This window comes from Staurois parvus, unplaced genomic scaffold (assembly GCF_062004578.1).
Source record: "Staurois parvus isolate SC_StPar_1 unplaced genomic scaffold, SC_StPar_1.0 ptg000136l, whole genome shotgun sequence".
NCBI classification, from domain to species: domain Eukaryota; kingdom Metazoa; phylum Chordata; class Amphibia; order Anura; family Ranidae; genus Staurois; species Staurois parvus.
Window position 1 is genome coordinate 8373422 of NW_028317932.1, and position 19983 is coordinate 8393404.

A 19983-nucleotide genomic window follows, 5' to 3' on the forward strand; every position below is an offset into this window, starting at 1 on the left:
ACGGCCCATGGGATTACTGTGCATATGCCCAAAAGTATTTGGAGAGTCTCCTCCCTGTGGCCCCGTACAGGAGGGCCAGCTCTATTCCTCTATCAGCAGCCATGGACATACAGTACATCTAGAAGAGAGATCCCTACATATGATAAAGTGATGGATGCCTGGATGCACTGCACAGGGGGAAATATACTGACTTAGAAGGTAAGAAAGGAACTCACAGGACTTGAGAAGGAGCCACACTGTATAATTAAAACAGCTTTAGTGTTTGTGTCCATGTTTAGGTGTGGCACAGCTTACCTTTCTCAAGGATTTATTTATAATTACCTATACAACTATAATTTGCATATAGAAACACTATATTCAGCACATGTATAGGTCAGGGCACTGACAGATATACACACATGAAGAAATGCTGTAAAGTAAGAATACTTTCAAAAATATATATTTTAATTGTTTATTTTTACCATTTTACAAAATGCTAAGTAAGCTAACAGAAGAAAAACCTGAATCAAGTCAATATTTGGTGTGACTACCATTTGGCTTCAAACTAGCATCAGTTCTTACACTTTCACACTTTCTACACTTGCATGAAGTCAAGGATTTTGTAGGATTAGTCAGGTGTGTGATTAATCTATTATACCAAGCAGGTGTTTGATCATCAATTTCATATGTAGGTCAAAACACAGTCATTAACTGAAACAGAAGCAGCTGTGTAATAGGCTGAAAATTGGTTGAGGAACAGCCAAATACTAAGGTGAGGTTGTGGAAGACAGTTTCATGCCACAGGTTATACACCATGGCAAGACTGAGTACAACAACAAGACACAATGTAGTTATACTGCATCAGCAAGTTCTCTCCCAGGCAAAGGTTTCAAAGCAGACTGGGGTTTCAAGATGTGCTGTTCAAGCACTTTTGAAGAAGCTAAAAGAAATGGGCAGCACTGAGGACCATAGACACAGTGGTTGACCAAGAAAACTTAATGCTGCAGGTGAAAGACACATCATTCTTACTTCTCTTCAACACTGGAAGATGTCTAGCATTGCAGAACTGGTGGAAACCAGTGGGACCCAGGTACATCCATATACTGTCAGGAGAAGTCTGGCCAGAAGTGGTCTTCATGAAAGTATTGTGGCCAAAAGTCCATATCTCCAATGTGGAAACAAGGCTAAGCGACTCAACTATGCACGAAAACATAGGACCTGGGGTGCAGAAAAATGGCAGCAGGTGCTCTGGACTGATGAGTCAAAATTTTAAATATTTGGCTGTAGCATGAAGCAGTTTGTTCGCCGAAGGGCTGGAGAGCAGTACAATAATGAGTGTCTGCAGGCAACAGTTAACCTCCCTAGCAGTCTGATTATGTCCATATTTCTGTGCTCAAAGCGGTACATTTTTTTGCATGGAAATATGTCGTTTTTTTATTGTAGGCCTGTAATTTTTAGGAATAACTCACTGAAATCTGTCCGAACAAGAGTCTAGTAAACATCCCGGGTAGGATAAAACTTGAACCACAAAATCATAAATTATAATTTATTAAATAATCATAAAAAATAATAATATAATAATAAATTTAATTCAATATTATAACCAGACCAAAAACACTGAAATTTGAAATATAGCGCCAAGTTTGCACATCACTGAGCAAAGTCGCAAAATCGTTTTCAGTGTCTGATGACGAATTTCCCCACGAATCATTATCACTCAATTCTGCAAGTGGTTCTGATTTACTATCGCTGTTTTATAGCTGGTCTAAAACCGCTTTTGATCGAAAGGGATGATTTTTGGACTCCATGGACTTTTCTCAGGTTCCAGGCAGAAAGAACAGTGCATGCAGGGCACAGGACAAAGCACTCGGGACAAAATGTATGTGAAATGCTTTGATACAGTAATGTTTTACTATGTGATTTTAGTGAATGTCACTTTTTGTCATTTTCAAATTTCCCGCCGTTCCATCCCCCATACGTCCCAACGCTCGCAGGGGATGGAACCCAAATGACAGATGCCGCCATCCGCTGGATTACATTGCCGGGGACACTGCAGGAGGGACATTGCGGGAGCGCAGGACACGGTAAGTGATCGAGGGATCCCGGAGCAGCGCCACATGGTAAGCCCGAGTGTAGCTCGGGGTTACCGCTTGTGGTACTGAAACTTTATCCCGAGCTACACTCGGGAATACCGCCAGGGGGGTTAAGCTTGGTGTAGGTTCCATGGAAGTTTGAGGCTGCATTTCTGCAAATGGAGTTTGAGATTTTGTCAGGATTAATGGTGTCTTCAGTACTGAGAAATACAGGCAGATACTTATCCATCATGCCATACTATTAGGGAGGCATGTGATTGGCCCCAAATTTATTCTGCAGTAGGAGAACGACCCTAAACATACTTCCAATGTCATTAAAATATATCTTCAGTGTAAATAAAAACAAGGAGTCCTGGAAGTGACAGTTTGGCCCCCAGAGATCACAGAAGATCTGCGGTTAGTTCTCCAAGATGTTTGGAACATCCTACCTGCCGTGTTCTTTCAAAAACTGTGTGCAACTGTACCTAGAAGAATTGATGCTGTTTTAAAGGCAAAGGGTGGTCACACCAAATATTGATTTGATGTGGATTTCTCTTCTGTTCATTTTCTTTTAATTTTGTTAATTGATAAAAGTAAACTCTATTATTCTATTTGTTGTTTTTTGTGATTTCATGGGTGCAAACAGTTTTGAGACATGTTTAGTATCTACTGAATGTACTTGACACAACTTTATCTTTTATAGTTTGCCAACAAACATGGCTGCTGTTAGAAATCAAGGGTCCCTGTAAGCCAACCTGACAGATTCCCCCACCCCTTACCCCGAGAATACCAAAACAATATTTGCACTAAAAATACTCAAAAACCATCATCAATGGACACAAACATAACATACCTTACAAGGTTCCTACTAAATCTAAAAGGTAAAACTGTATTGAATTGATAAATAAAGTTCTGTATGTAATTGAGGTCTCTGGGCTCATTCTCATAGGTGCTGTGGCCTGTATAGTGTGATTCGGTGTGGTGTTTTTTTTTAATGTGGCTATTGCAGTGTGCAGGCAGCCTGTTATGCTATGGAGATGCAGCAGCTGTACAAACACAGCCACAGGTCCTAATTTAACAGGTGTGTAGATACAGGTGTAGGGCCCCAAACACAGACTGTGTGCATTTGGGGGCCACACATCCACACCTGCACACTTATAAAATTCGGACCTGTGGTTGTGTTTATACAGCCACTGCATCCTCATAGAGCAGGGGTCTCCAAACCTTCTAAATGAAGGACCAGTTTACTGTCCTTCAAACTTTAGAAGGGCTGTGACCAGCGGGAGTAGAAAATGTCTTGGGGTCAGTTAGAGTTGACAGTGTCCCTTCGTTGGTGTCAGTGGGAGGAATATTGCCTCATCGTTGGTGACGGTGGGAGCTAACAGTGTCCCGTTGTTGGTGTAAGTTGGAGGAATAGTGCCCCATCGTTGGTGTTGGTGGAAGGAATAGTGCCCCCTGGTTGGTGTCCTTGGGAGGTATAGTGCCCCAACTTTGGTGTTCGTGGCAGGAATAGTACCCGATTGTTGGTGTAGGTGGGAGGATTAGTGCCCCTTCGTTGGGAGAAATAGTGCCCCATCCTCAGTGTTGTGGAAGGAATATTGCCCCGTCCTCGGTGTTGTGGGAGGAATAGTGCCCTCATCGTTGGTGTTGTTGGGAGGAATAGTGCCGCATTGTCAGTGTCTGTGTGAGGAATATTGCCCCATCGTTGGTGTCAGTGGGAGGAATAGTGCCCCATTGTTGGTTTCAGTGGGAGGAATAGTGCCCCATCGCTGGTGACAGTGGGAGGAATAGTGCCTCCTTGTCGGTGTGAGTGGCAGGAACTATGCTGCACTGTTGCTGACGGTGGGGGATAATGGCCCAAGGGCCGGACAAAAGCAAGCAAAGCGCCGCATTCAGCCCCAGGGCCAGGGCCAGTTTGGAGATGACTGTCATAGAGTAACAGACAGTTCCAGCCACACCAACAAACTGCTTATTCACACTGTATGGGCCAGAAAACCTGCGTGAATGATCCCTTAAATTATAATGCTTAATTTATGAATAGACACAGGCAATTTATATCGATCGCTCACTGTGTCCAATTCAGAAAAGGAAGGGGGCAGTAAATTACTGGCCCCTTCCCCCAATGTCCATCCCTCTGTGTACCTGCAGCAGCTGGTGGGAGAGGGAACCCGGCAGCGCTGCAGGGTGACAAGGGGGGAACCCGGGCACACAGGGGAGGAACAGATGTGGGCAGCAGAGGGAGAGGGATTAGTGCAGCAGTGGGGGGATATTAACAGGACAATGCCCTGTGTCTTTGTCTCTCCATCCAGCTGCTGAAAGCCAGCAGTTGGGAGAGGGGAAGAAATCATTTTTCATCTGCTGCAGAGACAGAAATAGTTAAAAGGATTCCAGCTCGCAAGCAAAACCAATACCTTGTAGCCAGTCTTATTACTAATGAAACAGGGTAAAAGTCCTTCAAATATATTAAAATACACAAAGTCCTAATCAGTACCGGTGGCAGCCATCCGTAGAGTTTGGTCAGCTCTGTATAAAGTAGATAAGAAGAGAGAGGGGGAGGCGCCAGCTAAGTGCAGAATTAGAAAAATATTTATTTAGAGGTCTGAAGCTCTGAGCGCGTAGCCTATATCTGGTCCCAATTCTCTCCTCCTTCCGGTGATGTCACTTCCTTCCGTGCATTCCATACTGGTTCCTGTGCACTTCCTGATGTTCACAGGGCATCCTGGGCCCCTTCTCTTCCATCTCTAAGTTCAGACTGTGGCGGTGGATACTGCAGGACTTTGGAGTGAATGGTGACCCAGTACTGAAGAGCCTTTTTTATTCACACATCCTATGAGTGCTTTTAATCCTATATTAATAAATATTTTTGTAATGGTGCACTTAGCTGGCTCCTTCCCCTCTCTCTTCTTAGCTGCTGCAGAGAGCCGCACAGGGCATCCTTCTGCAATTGCCTCCCTCTGCCCTACTGCACCAATTCCCCTGCTGGCTGGGCCCCCTATAGAAGGACCAGTGGTACCCCGTCTGTGGAACTGGAATTTATGCAGCTATGACACTATACTGGCAATAGCAGTGATCAGTGATTTATAATGGGACTGTGATAGTGTGGCAAGAAATATGGCACTAGTCGATGCTGACTGGTAGATACATTAATTGACTGACAGCAACAGAGTCACTAATACAGTGATCAGTGCTAATAATGTATACTGTTACTCTACTAATGACACTGTCTGGGAAGGTGTTAACATCTAGGGGCAATCACGGGGTTATTTGTGTGCCTAACAATGTGTAATGTGCGTAATATGTGCTGCTTTTACTTATGGCTGTTTTTTTTTTAAGCAGGGAGAAAATACAACCAGATCGCTGTTCCCTGTACATAGAGTTTTGTGTTTTGTAAACACAGAACTATGTGTGTCATTGGACACAGCTGATCAGCTGACTTCAGACAAAATCGTTGGCTGAAATCAGTGGCCAAGCTCATACTGTGTTCAACATGGGTCTGCAGGGTCCCCAAACCCAGAAGAGGGTAGATCATATTTACATACGTGACTGTGCCTGCAATTACTGCCCTGCCGCAGTAAATTTACAGCAGTGGGGCGACAAGTGATAAACACAGAGCGGAGTCCGCTCCTATCAGCAATGGATCCATGAGCAGTTCTTCTGCTTAATCGGAGCTTACAGGATGGAATAAAAAATTTTTAAATCCGTGCCCGTTCAGTGTGTGCCTAGCAGATTATTGGCCAGATTTAAATGGACTCCGCTGTCCGTTTACATCAGGCTACCTCCAATCCATCACATTTAGGTCTGGAAAAACAGAAAAGGATGCTGTCATTTTCCTTTTTTTTATTTTTCATACCTTTACAGACTTGGAGGTAAGCTCGTATACATGGACACAAGTTAGAACTGCTTGGAGCTTCTGATCAGGTCTTCCTGAAAAACTGACTGGTGGACCTGATCAGAATGTCTGTGTGAAAAGGCCCTTAAAAGTGTAACACCCAGCTATAAAGCAAGTTGCAGGATGTTAAGGGAAACACAAGATGGCAGTGTCCTGCAATTCAGTGGCACTCACACTCTGTAGAACAGCCCATTGACCTTATATGCTGAACCGCAGGACTTGCTGAGGTGCATGGTATCAGAGGAGTTGGCATGTGGGCGGGGCATTTATATACAAACAACCAAGACTGGACAGGAAGTGAGAGGGGAGAGAGTTGGAGAGCAGAAGTAGAGAGAGTTGTGCTGACTGCTGGAGAACCAGACCAGGCTGCAGAACTAGAGAGAAGAAAGGCAAGGAGGAGTTGCTGACTGCTAGCCTTGCCACCCTGTTCAGCGAGACAGTCTGCTAGCTGGTGACTCGGAGCATGGTGACCGGACGGAACATTGCAAGTGAGGCTGTGGAACCTGTGGGGGTATCCATCCGCAGAGAGAGAGAGAGAGAGACAGCAAGGACCTGCTGGGATCCACTGATCAGGTGAGAGAGTCCCATACACCAGCGAAACAAGTGAACACTGACATTCATATCTGCCACTCTCCTGCACACAGTTGCTGACGTTGCATATAGTTAACACATGCTGTGGCCTAGTTCCCCTGGCCGTTACTTTTGGACACATTTGCAGCACAGTCCAATTATCAGAGCTGACATAAGTGCTCCCTTAGCCATTGGCATACCCTCTTAAAGGAACCTTTACAACCATTGCCATTGGTTATTGCATCCCAGAATGGAGTTGCCTTTTTCCAGCAAGTGCTTCTACCAACTTCTGGCATCTTTCTGCTTTAAACTTGTAACCTGCTCAGTGCATTAAAGGGACACCACCCAAGTCAAGTGCCACCTAAAGCTATATTACTTGTCCTTCCTTCTTCCTTTCCTTGCATTAATCCTTTGAGGGACTGTCACTTTCATCTCTTCCTACTTGTGCACCAACTGGGCCCCAATGAGCACACAGAAAATTCCTCACTCCACTCATGGGGACATTGTCTACCCTAGTTAAAGAGCTCTTTTCTGTCTCAGATTTAAATCTTGCCATCAGATTCCGAGGGCCCAGAGTGAGCTAGTTTAAACTTTAGTAGTTTTCTTTGCTCAGTGGGGACTAGAAACACCTCAGATTGGAGATATTGGGTTAACTTCTGAAAAGCAGGACTGCTAACACTGAATGAGATTCTGCATATGTGTTGTTCTTTGCTTAAAGTTGCAAAGAGTGACAATAGCTATTACACACACCTATACTACTTTGTGCTGTCTAGTCTAACAAAGCAAAGTTTGATATAAGCATCATATCAGTTTACTCCAATCTGTGTGTGAGGCTACGTTCTGGTGGCAATTTACACTGGTTAAAAGAGTACTGTGCTGTCAGCAGCGGTTGGGCTTTCAGAAAGGGGTCCAGAACGACAGGGAGCCAGAAAATAACAGCGACTCCTAAGGGAGTAGTGCTACAATAGGATGTCTAATGAAAACTTCTGAAATAAACACGCCAAGCTTTAATATTCATGATTGTTTAATTTTTAATAATTTAGCTAGATAAAAAAAAATGAAAAACTATTCTATCACTTGCTCTGTAACAAAAATGCAACATATTTTAATTCCAGATTTTAAGCCTATGCAACTACACATTTTCTTGTTAGCACACTTTCCCTATTGTTATTGCTGAAATCCACAGATAAACGGCTTCACTTAATACAGAGTTCTTATTTTTATGGAGGGGGTGGAATTGTAACCTAGCAGTTCTGTTACTATATCCCCACTGGGTAGATTCTCCCTTTCTGTTTGATAGATAGTGATGAAAAATCCCAAATTTTAGAGTTGTCATGAGAAAATGAAAAGAGGGGAAATCTTTTGATGGGGACATCTGCTCAACATGTTACAATCTCACAGTACAACCTTGTGCAATCAACATCAGGATTTATCAAAACTATGTAATATGAGGACCTACCTAAACTGTCCAACTATTGTGTTTCCAATTAGGCAGGTCTTTGCACTACATAGGTGTTGGTAGATCTAAATGAAATTGTGCAATCCGATTGTACTGCATGTGATGGTCTTTAAAGGTGAATTTCTCTCACTTTTGGGTTAAAGTTGGGCTTTAATCTTTAGTGCTAATTCTTAAGTGCATTACCCTGCAGCAACCAAGTAGAATTCATGTTATACTGGTCTGGCTTTAGCCAAGTGAATTCTGATGGTTCTACACTTAAAGGAACCATGTCACCAGCTTAAAAATTGCAGGAAAAAGCACAGAACAATCAAGTGCTTTAAACCTTAACTACTTGCAATTTTTTTTCCTTTTCATAAATTATTTGCTATGTGTATTGGAGCTTGCTAAAAAATTTGACTACTCGAGGAGAACCAGTTCCCTAACATAGCTTCTTCCTTCTTGCATGCCATAGTCCTCTTCTGCGAGCATCTAACTCCCTGTGCTGACTTGACTTCTCCATCCCTCCTTTCACCTCCCTACATTACCTTTTATGTAGTTGCTGGGGGGAGAAGCTAAGGAGAATACTTGAGTGGCACTTGAGTGACAGCTCTGAGTCTGTTGACATCACATCCATGATGGTGACTCCCAGCAGTAGCCTTGGTGCTTTTAGATGTCCACACATGGGAAACTTACAGGTAATTAACATACTGTACCTAAAATACTTTAAATACACAGTATTCTTTTTAGAAGATTTTTGTTGAAATTAATGGTTTGGTGACAAGGTCTCTTCGTGTAGAGCAAAAACTTTTTTTCTGACCCTAACCCACTATATCCAACATTTAAAAACAAATTGGCAGGAGTTGGACTTAACGGGAATAGGGAGGAAACTGCATTGAATAATAGATAATGAATAAATTATTAGTATGTTTTTACCACATAGGCAGGCACTGTTAGTGCTACATCTATTAGTGCAAGATGAACAAGTAAGAAGCTGCAAAATGCTTGAAAATCATGTAGGTAGCACCAGCGTAAATGTCAAGCATTAAAGTGCATCTGTACTTTGCCTATTAAGGGAAAACTAGCAGGTTGACTCAATATCCAGCTTCCTTGCCTCCCTGTTTGCCCCCAGAGAACAGTGAATTACCCAGAGGAGCAACGGACTCTCTCCCCTATCTCCTACAATGCAGTGCCTAAGCAGGTAGTAACCAAGCCAAAACACTGTCACATGTGGGCAGGAGAGGGTCCTTAGCCATTAGTAAACTTTGATCCAGAATGACCGGGAGCTTCCTCAGGAATTTTTCTTAGAACTCCAGCATGCACAGGGAAGATAACTATCTATAGAGGGGGTGGCAGGGCTATCAAGTGCACTTGTTAGATTGCCTTAATATGCAAAGTTATACTTGAAGAAGAATTCCAGGATATTTTTACATAGTTACAATTGTCCAGCCTGGACCAATGCAACTATGCATATTCTATACCTGTGGAATCTCTCTAGAAGCTGGAAATCACTGTAATACACACTATTACTTCAGTGATCTTTAATATATTTTGGGTCCCTGCTGTCCTGCTGCCATTCGGAGATCAGTTTGTATTTTCTCAACGAATGCAAAGTGCCCTCTGATTGGATGAGGTGGAGACACCAAGCTCCAGTTTGTCTACAGAATGCTTTGCATTCATTGAGAAAAAACAACGCATTCTCTGAATAGTACTCATGCCAAGTGTCCATCCTTCTGTGTTCACAATGCAACAGGGCAGCTGCTCAGTCCAAGACCTAGAAACCAGTGGCAATCACTGTAGAAGGGATGCCTGCAGGGAGGTGCAGGTTGGCCTCCCTACACAGGTGGTGCCATTGCATCCACCTTGCATGGAGAGTGAAGGACAGGAGGAATACCTATTCCTCTCAAGCCTCAATACGTCTCATCGGATGGACTGCCATCCGAATGGACGCTGCCACCAGGTTGACCCCTGAAGTCATTTTTAATAAGGGCAGAGCTTGCAAAAAATCCCTGCCCCACTGCAGTTGGCACACATTCTGCATATGGCTAGGTTAGGAACAGGAATCTGTCTGTGAGGGAGAGTGTGCCTAGTGTAGGGAAAGGTTCCATTGGAGGAGGGATAACATAAGGACTGTCATTAGAGCTCCTTGGGGAACTTCTCCGCTACTTGTGCTTAGTGCCTCTTCCTTCCATCTACTCTCTGCGCTAGGTGATGCCAGCCTCTGTGTGCCACTCTCTCTCTCTGTAAGTTCCGCATACTGTACTGCTGTGAGTGTTGTTGCTGTCTTAAACTGTTGGAAAGACTCTGTGTGCCGTGTGCCGTGACTTCCCTCTGGGTTCTTACCACCTGGGCCTTCTCCCACCCAACAGCCTATATGCGTACTACAGTGATTTCCAGTGTCTAGAGGGATCAAACAGGTATGGTATATACATAGTTACATTGATCCAAGCTGGACCAATGTAACAATGTACAAAACGTCCAAGCCCGAAATTCTTTATTAATCACTTTATGACTTTCTCTAAGTTATTGTTTGTGCGGTTACTAATTGGTAATATGCCCCTCGGTTTGACAGAAGCTGTTGATGGCTTCCATGTTCTATTATCCTGCCGTTCTTCATGACGACAATAAGGTCAGCATTCTGGACTGTGGACAGTCTGTGGGCAATCATGATGCAAGTCCTTCCTTTCCTGGCTTGATCGAGAGCTTGTTGTACAACCTTAATAATAAAGTGAGACAAAGGATTTTTAGTAAAATACGCTATAGTAAAAAAGAAACCATTATAGCTAAGTGGTAAATCTAAAAAGAGTGATATATACAGTATATACAACTTTACTATTTTTTGGTGGCAACACACCTTTGAAAAAGAAACAATTATGAATTTTGCATTGAGTATTACATATCCAAATTACACATCTATGTGCCTTGATTTTTTTTTTTATGTTTGGAATAAAGTGGTATTTTACAAAGTGTTGGGTCCATAGAAGGTATTGTGTTTGTGCTCATCCAGAATTGTGCTTCCACGTGTTCTAGCGCAGAATAGAAATTACACATAATGAAATTCCATCCAATACTAAACCCTTTCTCCTATACAGACATGTTTCTGAATTTACTTCATGTCCTGCTTCAGGGACAGTGGTCATCTATATCAGGGGAAATCTTCAAACTGGGAAGGCTTGGGCTGGCTATACACTATACAATTTTCTGGCCAATTTCCCTTAGATTTACCTTTCACTATGTAGTTCAAGGGTCTGCCTAATTGGACACAATTGAAAGTTTTGTTTAGGTTTGACCTCATTTTATATGGTTTTTGGTAAATCTAAAGCAGAATTCTCAAGCAAATTGTATAATGTATGGTCAGCCTTACTTAATCATAATAGGAGATTAGAGTATAATTAAGGAAAGATGATTTTTGACCCACACTTATTCAATCAAGTGATTATAACATGGGAGGTTCTAACTATTAACCAGCATGTCAAAAAAAAAAAACTGACTGAAGATGCATTTTAGACAGCAGTAAATTGCAAAGTTCTCAGGCTCACAAACAGTGGGTAAAAAATGCAATATTTTATTGAATGACCTTTTCACTTTCGTTGTCCAGGGCTGAGGTGGCCTCATCCAGCAGTAATAGTTTTGGGGAGCAGATAAGTGCCCGGGCTATGGCTATCCTCTGCTTTTGACCTCCTGACAGCTGAGTTCCTTTGTCTCCAACTCGTGTGCCATATTTCTAAGCAAAATGAAACACATATTAATGAACTGTATTACCACATTTAATATTTTGTTTAAAGCCCAATATAACTTTCAGCTTAAAAGGCAACTAAGCCCACAATTTCCAAAACAGTTGCATTTAAGGCATGGAATTATGACTGTTACAGTTAGTAGTTGTGTTATGTTACCTCTCAGTTGAACTGTCAAGCCATCAAATGGCGGTTGTCATAGCTGATCACATGTGCAGCACCATGGCAACTTCAAATGATGGCTAAGATGGCAGTTTCCTTGGTTGTAGAGGATATATGTATTTAGTTTCTATTAAATCAGTTAACTACATTACATGTGCACCAAAACAAAAATGTGTACAAAATCTTGCAGTTCTTTTCTATAGAAAACAGCCACAGATTGGGAAGAAAAGCCTGTTTGCTGCAAGCATGCAACAGAGTGGGACACATTCTCTTTCCGTGGAAGTAGTGGTCTCTTTGCAAAGATCCAACAAAGAGTTAGATTTGCTGAACCAGCCTTATAGCTCTGCAATGGGCAAAGCTCATGCTCCCTGCTGAATAGCAAGCTCTAGCTCTGACTTACATCAGCCCACAAATGCTCTTAAGACAGAGCAGCCTTTAGGCAAATGCCATAATTGCTAAGTATCAATACCTCGGGTAATTCTTCTATAAAAGAATGAATATTGGCTGCTTTGGCGGCCCGCTGTATTTCCTCCATGGAGACCAGACGGGAGTTATCCCCATAGGCGATGTTCTCAGCAATGCTACAATCAAACAGCACAGGTTCCTGGGACACAATACCGATTTGGGATCGCAGCCATTGCACGTTTAAACATTTTAGATCAATGTTATCAAATAGCTGCAAGTAAAGCAAAAGAATATTATGAAGGAAATCAAGGAACTGTAGTTAGCTAACATTTTTTACATAGTACATCATAACAGACTCAGTGGTGGAGTTAAACTAATTGTTGTCCATAGCTGGATGGATCTCAAACTGCAACCCGTACTGTACACCACTCTTGAGATCTGGATGCTTCTTACATATGACTGTATGCCATAGAGATGCTTCCAATGAGCAACAAGACTCTTTAGCACTCTTTGGGGTTAATTTACTAAAGCCAAATAGACTGTGCACTTTGCAAAGTGCAGTTGCACTCTGCAAGTGCAGCTGCTCCAGAGCTTAGTAAATGAGGTAAAGATTCACTCTGCACCTAGTCCTTAGGCAAGTGGGTTCCTTCTAGAGTCCACTAATCATGACTATCTTTTGATTAAGCACAGTTGCTTAAATAGCTTAAATAAAACTCAGATGTTTCACAAGTATATGATGCTAGCAACATCCCATTCAATGCAATGTACCGAACATTGGAGCCTATTTATTGTCAGTATAAATCATTCCCTGGTTGCAACTTTAGGAGCCCTTTGCCACCATTTCAGATTCAGTTCTATAGAAAGTGCCTTGTTTGACTACTCTTACGCCTAAGGTAAACTGTAATATGAGTGTTAAGTGAGCAAAGACACAAATATGGCCTTTGGCTGAACAACCAATACAACTCTACAAACAACCCATATGAACAACGTATGCCAACCACTGGTGGAATCATAACAGACTGCACCCAAAAAGTGGTGTGTACAAAAAAGTCTCACCACTGTCCCCTGGAGGGGATCGTAGAACCTCTGTAGGAGCTGGATAGAAGTACTTTTCCCACATCCACTGCTGCCAACAAATGCCACAGTCTGACCGCTGGATATTCTTACAGACAATTCTTGCAGTACTGACACATCTGGTCGAGATGGATAATTGAAGGAAACTTGACACAGTTCTAAATTTCCTTGACAGTTACCCTATATACAAACAGATATATAAAAATTAAATGCTGCTGAATCTAATAAGTTGTCAAATTCACAATATTTATAGAAAAATACTACTGTGCATTACTGGAATCACAAAGTTTCATAGGAGACAGTCAGCAATGGAAAATGACAGAGGAGAACAGGCCTACAAATAGTCACATAAATGAACTCACTGGTTTTAGACCATGCAGACTGTAGCTGTCAATAGTTGGCTCTCTATCAAACAATGCAAAAAGATGGGAAGCTGCAGATTTGGCTTTGGCGTAGTCTGGAGCAAAGGATAGAGTCTGTCCTACTGACACAGCGCCATATGTTAGAATAATAAACACACTGTTGAGAAAGCAGAGTGATAATGCCCCATAATAATGAATTGAAGGACATAACTTTTAAAATTCAGGCAACTTAAAAAAAAGAAAATTGCTGACTTACAAGTGGTAAGAAAGAGGACTTTCACTGAAGCAAGACAAAGCAACAGGTTTGCATTAATGCCGACTCCCAAAGTTGCCTAAACTTACCTGTCCTTCACTCCCCTACAATTTCATTCACCTGTAGGACTAAGGAGAAGCCCTGAAATGCACATCAAAAACTCTCTACCTACCCCTACTTGACAGTACTGGATGCCTGAGTGGCCAGTTGGCAAACACCACAGATGTCTTATAGGAAGAAGGGAAGTGAGTTCCCCTAATCCAGAAAGGATACAGTATGTAGCCACTCACTCTCAGTAAAGGCTGGTCTGACACCCTAATAGCTGTCTTTCCAGTTCACTATGTTTTTAGGTACCACACCCAAGTTGACCATAGGGCCATGTTGGGAATCCTTCACTTACACAGGTACGACACACCTTTTTTTTTCCAAGTGATTCTCGGCCTAGTCCTCAGGGTATCCAAGTGAACACCAGAAGTCTATGAGACATAAGGGGCCCAGGTTACTAGGTTTGTACACCCAGGGGAAGGTTTTCTACCACTGACAAGCAGATGGACCCTCCTCCACCAGATCACCACTCATTCCCATCCTGGATGTAATGGCCACACTCCCCAAGTATTGGCTGTATTTGTTTCACCTTCTTAGAAAGAATAGATGGACAATCTAGCACTTATAATAGCAGCATAAACTGTACCTTACAACAGCTTAAATCTTGCTGAAAGTTTCCATTGAACACATTAAAAAGGGACCATTAACCTAAAACATTTAAGTACTTTTTTGAATATTTTAGAATATTAACAATCGGTTGGTTTCATAGTATTTTTTTCATTTATAGTACTGAATGTAGTATTGAATGTATATTAAAGTTCAAGTATAGTTTGTAATATTTTCAGATGTTACAGGAGGTGTGCTGCGGTACTCACAAAACTGATGTAAACATGTTCTACTGTGATTTCTAAATTTTTCCTTCCCTACGACTCTAGTTAAAGGGATAGTTCGCCTTCACCAAAGAACAGCTTATGCAGGTAAGGGTTGTCTCTAGAAAAAAAAAACTGGGCAGCTCTGATTAAAACTGAATAGTGCCTTTGCCATAAGCGTAGGCCATTTACGTACCTCATTAGGCCTTTGCTACATACTCCCCGGTCATTGCTACATGAGGCCTACACATTACTGCTCCCCTCCACCATCACAGAAGTGAACTCTCAAATGGATACCTCAGAGTTACTGTATCAGGGGAGAGCATGTGAGGGGGTCTGAATCAGAGAAAAACCTTACCCCTGTGATGGTGGGGGTGAGCAGTAATGACTAGGCCTCACTTAGCAACATCCTAGCTATGTCCTGGGAGTATTCCAGACAGGCTTCATGAGGTAAGTAAATGGCCTACACCTTTAGCAAGGACATTATTCAACTTTAGTTGTTTTTATCCACAGGCACCCCTTACCTGCATAGGCAGTTCTTTGGTGAAGGTGAACTATCCCTTTGAGGTCCAAGTTTCCCCCTGAAGGGAAAAGCGCACATGCACACTCAGTGCCCGCCATCTTTCTCCCCATCAGGCTCTTACACCTAAACCACCACTTCCTTTAACACCTTTCTCCTCCCTCATTTGAGTGACAAGGGCCAAAGTATCAAAAATGGGAAGTCCTGACTAAAGTGGGTCCACTCTGCCACAGGTACATCACTTTGTTTTCTATTCACCTTCTGAGAGGCTGGGGAGCAAAGGAAATTAAATATACTGTAAATAGCTGGATGGGTTGGCATTAAACGTTCATGAGAAAACCACAGGTCCACTTTAACAATATAAAAAACTATGTGTGCACACTGTTACTAATATCAACCAGTTAGCATACATTCTTTCTGTTTTTAATACCATTAAAGGGTCAGACCACACAAAGCAGATATTTTGGGTGGAGCCAGTGGACTGAGACATGGCACTGGCTGCTATGTCTTTGATACTACTACCCCAAGATCTGCCTGCTCTAATTCTTAACTCCTGGGCATTCTGGGTGCTCCTGCCTAGTCATGCCTTAAATGAGGTGTGTTGGTTACTGCTGGAAGTATAAAAAAATGTAATTGGTTTCCAAGGGTGTCAAAGATCTCCCTGTGAAACTGACACCTAGGAAAAGGAGAAACTGAATACAAGTGCTGTACAGCACAATATTCTAGCAATACATGGAAAATTAGGATGAATGAAATAAACATGATATCAGTAAACTGACAACTTTTCACTGATCCCTGCAGCATCAATTAGGTGGAGTGTATACATAAAGCCTCTATGTATTCTGTGTGATAATGTAGATAATGTAAAGAATGGTATATAAGGTGCTGCTGTGGAAGAAGGAGTACTTTAGCACCCTACATATAGGCATCTACAGAAGCATATCCTCTAACAATCAAGAGTTGAGTGTGAGAAGCATGCCCATACATTCACTGATAAGTGCATGCTAGAAAATGATTGTTGGTATGGACAACACAAACACATATTAAGCTATATACTCTATACTCTACCATGTCATACTTACAGAAGCACTTCTTCAACATTCATTCTACCTTCTTGAATTAAATAAGCTCCAAAACGATAGCTTGTGGCATAGGCAAAATATATGAATGACTGACTAAAGGCAAAACATATGCCATATATCTGAGCTTTACGTTGTGAATTCCTGAAGTGAAAAATCAGAAAAAGAGATATGCTTAAAAGGAAAATAGTTATGGCAATAATGGCATTCAACTTCTAAAAATAATGTGGGAGAGTTACTAAACCTGGTACACACAGAACCTGGTGCACCTGTGCATAGTAACCAATCAGCTTCTAGGCTGTCAAAGCTTACATTGGTTCTAAAGGCTCAAGGTTTTTTACGTTTAAGTATTCTATGCATGAAGGTGAAAAACCTTTTGGACGCAGCAGCCCCCCCCCCCAGCCCCTCTTAATACTTACCTGAGCCCCCTCTCAATCTAGCAATATGCAGGAGAGTCTCAGCTTTTTGGGAACTCTCCCTCCTCATTGGCTGAAAAAGCAGTGGGAGCCATTGGCTCCCACTGCTGTCAATCACAGCTAGTGAGCCAATGAGGAGAGAGAGGGAGCGGGGCTGAGCCAAGGCTCTGTGTGTGAATGGACAAGCATAGTAAGCTCAGAAGTGCCAGCGGGGGACCTGAGAAGAGGGGGATCAGGGCTGTTCTGTGCAAAACCACTGCACAGAGCAGGTAAGTATGACATATTTGCGCTTTTTTTAAGCCTTCCTTTAATATCACTTTATTCGAACAAGCTGAAGTTATAAGCTGATTGATTACTATGCACAGCTGCACCAGATTCTGAGTTCTCCTGTTCTAGTAAATCTCCCCCAATACCTTTACCCTAATCCAGGCTTTTCCAAAGTCCGGCCCGCGGGCCATTTACGGCCCGGGGGTCGGTTTAATACGGCCCTCCAACAGCCCTCCCTGCTCTGTGTAATGTGGCCCTCCCACGGCCCTCCCTTCTATGGCAGACAGTCTTCTGCTTGAGAGCAGAGGGCAGTGCGCATGCCTGACTGCGGCGCGTTCTCCCTGGTCTGTGTAAATGCGGCTGTCGCACGGCCCTCCCTTCTGTGGCAGACAGTCTTCTGCTTGAGAGCAGTGCGCATGCGTGACTGCGCCGCGCTGGGAGCGACAGAGGGCGGTGACGTCAGGGCCGGGCTTCCAGTGTGAAGTGTGTTTCTCTTCCCCTCCCGGCTGCCGAGCAGAGACTTCAGCTCCAGCTACCTTTTTCACCCTTCACATTAGTGCAGGTAAGTTTTTTTTAAATTTATTTTCAATACATTGTGAAAACTCAGCTGTCAGTTGATCTTAATGTTATGAAATGAAAAGTATGTCATTTGCAATTAACTTGGCATAAAATAATTTATTTGCATTTAATTGTAATGGTTCAAAGAATGTTCAGAAAAATGTTCGGCCCTCCACCATGTTCACTTCATCCAATCTGGCCCTCTTTGAAAAAAGTTTGGACACCCCTGCCCTAATCTTTCAGAATAATGAACCAAAAAATGTTTGCTTTCATTCTCAGAGCTGCATCAAACCTACAACTCTTGGAACCTTATGACCATTACAAGTTTTTATCTGCTTCAGACTTTGTAATCTGGTAAAGTATATAGACCAGTGATTCGGCAATATCAGTAAATCAAATCTTTCATGTATTCCTGTATTGAGAGAGATATGGAGCTTTCCATTGCTGACCTCCTTCTGAAAATGCTAATTGTCTGGTTATGTCTGGCCTCAGTACTTTGAGTCATTGACCCAGAAACTGCATGCAGATCAAGAAATTCAAAGTCAGAGCATCTTATCTACGTCCTTATTTCAGGACAGTGATGAGCACTAAAAGAGCTTGGTTCAAGGTTGTGGAGTTGCTCCCGACACTTGATTGGGTTATGTTTGGTGTTTGTACTGACTGCTGAACCGACCTGTTGCATAAATTGTGCTGCACTGTGACTAACATGGCCACTGGACATGTTAACTTGTGGCTGGAAGAGGCAGTAAAACTTTCCAAGCACTGGTGTGAATGAGGCCTTAGTGTAATATGTTCAGTACGCTTACCACTGTTCTGTCCTTTCCAAGAGTTTTATTCATCTGGCTCATGCACGTTCTCCTTCCTCTGTGCTCCTGTCACAGTTTTAGGAAAGCCATATCTTAGAAAGGACAACACAAAGGTAAGTGTACTTAGCACACTACACTTACTTCTTGATGTCCTTTTCAGAGATATTTTTTGTAGTTCTACTTAAATAGTAATACGTTTTGCTCATAACAAAAAAAAAAATTGAAATACTAACTTGAACGGTTTCTGTAAACTTTCAGTGTAATTGTTCTCGAATGTTGTCTCCCTTGTTAATGATACAACAGTTCGAATATTATCCACAGCTTCAGTTGCAATCTGTCGGTTAAGTTATAATGAAAGTAACAAAATAAAATAAGGACTGAATGTAAAAAATGCATTATACATTTTAATTATAAAACACAGTAAAATACCAGTTTCCCATTTACAGTCCCCATTATAAGGCATCTGTCCCTAGAAAACGAGCTTCCCCCAAATTGTCCCTGGCAGCCCAGTGGTACAGTGCAGGAGTGTCACTGGCACTGAGCGCTGTATCTCTTACATTGCGCTGAAGTGCCATGTGCTCTACAGTTATTGACTTTTTGTGGAAGGGGGTAAAAATCTGTATTGGGTGGGGGGGACTAGAGGTATGTACTAGGAAGAAAAGGTATGTGCCTAGGGGGGCTTGGTCTGTACTGGGAGGGGGAGATGTTTGTACTGAGGGAGAGAAGTATGTACTGGGAGGGGAGGTCTGTACTGATGAGTATTTGTGGGAGGTGGTATGTACTGGGAGGGACTTGGGGATGAGAGATTTGTACTGGGGGGAATTTTCCCCTACACTCTGTACATTACAGCCTCCTGCCCCATGGACTCTGTATATTACAAACATCTGACCTCTGCAATCTGTGTTTTACACTGCTAACCCCTGGACTTTGTGCCTTACAAATTTTTTACCCCTGCATTCAGTGTGTTACATACTCCTTAGTCCTATGCCCTGTGTGTTTCAAGCTGCCTATCCAGCACTCTGTGGGTTACATACTCATGACCCCTGCACTCTGTGTATTACGTAATCCTGATCCCTGAGCTCTCTATCACACACTCCTGACCCTTATGTCTTACAAATTCCTGACCTCTCTAGGTTCAGGTTTTATTTAACCATAGCTCTTTAAAACCCTTTGGTCAGACTCACAATTTTTCATTGCAGAGAATGCATCATTCCTCTCTGTGACCAATTATTTTAGGGTATGTTAAATAGGGGTGTAATTTTGTGGGTGTGGTTGAAAATCTGGTAACCATAATACAGAATAAATATAAATGATCTGAAAATGTAAACTTAATTTTGTCATTCAATCTTTATAGCAACTTTAGTAAACAAAAAAAACTACAGCAGACACCCTCTACCTCTGTAATGTCTTTTCTTGGTGTTATAGCCTGATGATTACATGTTCTGAGTCTGAAATTAGTTCTTCATTTAACTGAAGCCTAACCCCTCC

General features: G+C 42.4%; 1 protein-coding gene across 1 annotated transcript in view; it reads right to left on the minus strand.

Moving 5' to 3' along the window:
* Positions 1 to 7516: 7516 nt before the first annotated feature.
* The window catches only part of LOC149465936 (ATP-binding cassette sub-family B member 5-like), an 88127-nt gene continuing 75660 nt past the window's right edge, over positions 7517 to 19983 (minus strand). Inside the window, exons 22-28 of the mRNA XM_089673162.1 lie at positions 18729 to 18829; positions 16452 to 16592; positions 13683 to 13839; positions 13303 to 13500; positions 12311 to 12517; positions 11523 to 11669; positions 7517 to 10661 (exon numbers count right to left, since the gene is read on the minus strand). Of these exons, the coding sequence (XP_089529288.1) occupies positions 10464 to 10661; positions 11523 to 11669; positions 12311 to 12517; positions 13303 to 13500; positions 13683 to 13839; positions 16452 to 16592; positions 18729 to 18829 (1149 nt within the window). The 3' untranslated portion in view covers positions 7517 to 10463. The remainder of the gene's footprint in view (positions 10662 to 11522; positions 11670 to 12310; positions 12518 to 13302; positions 13501 to 13682; positions 13840 to 16451; positions 16593 to 18728; positions 18830 to 19983) is intronic.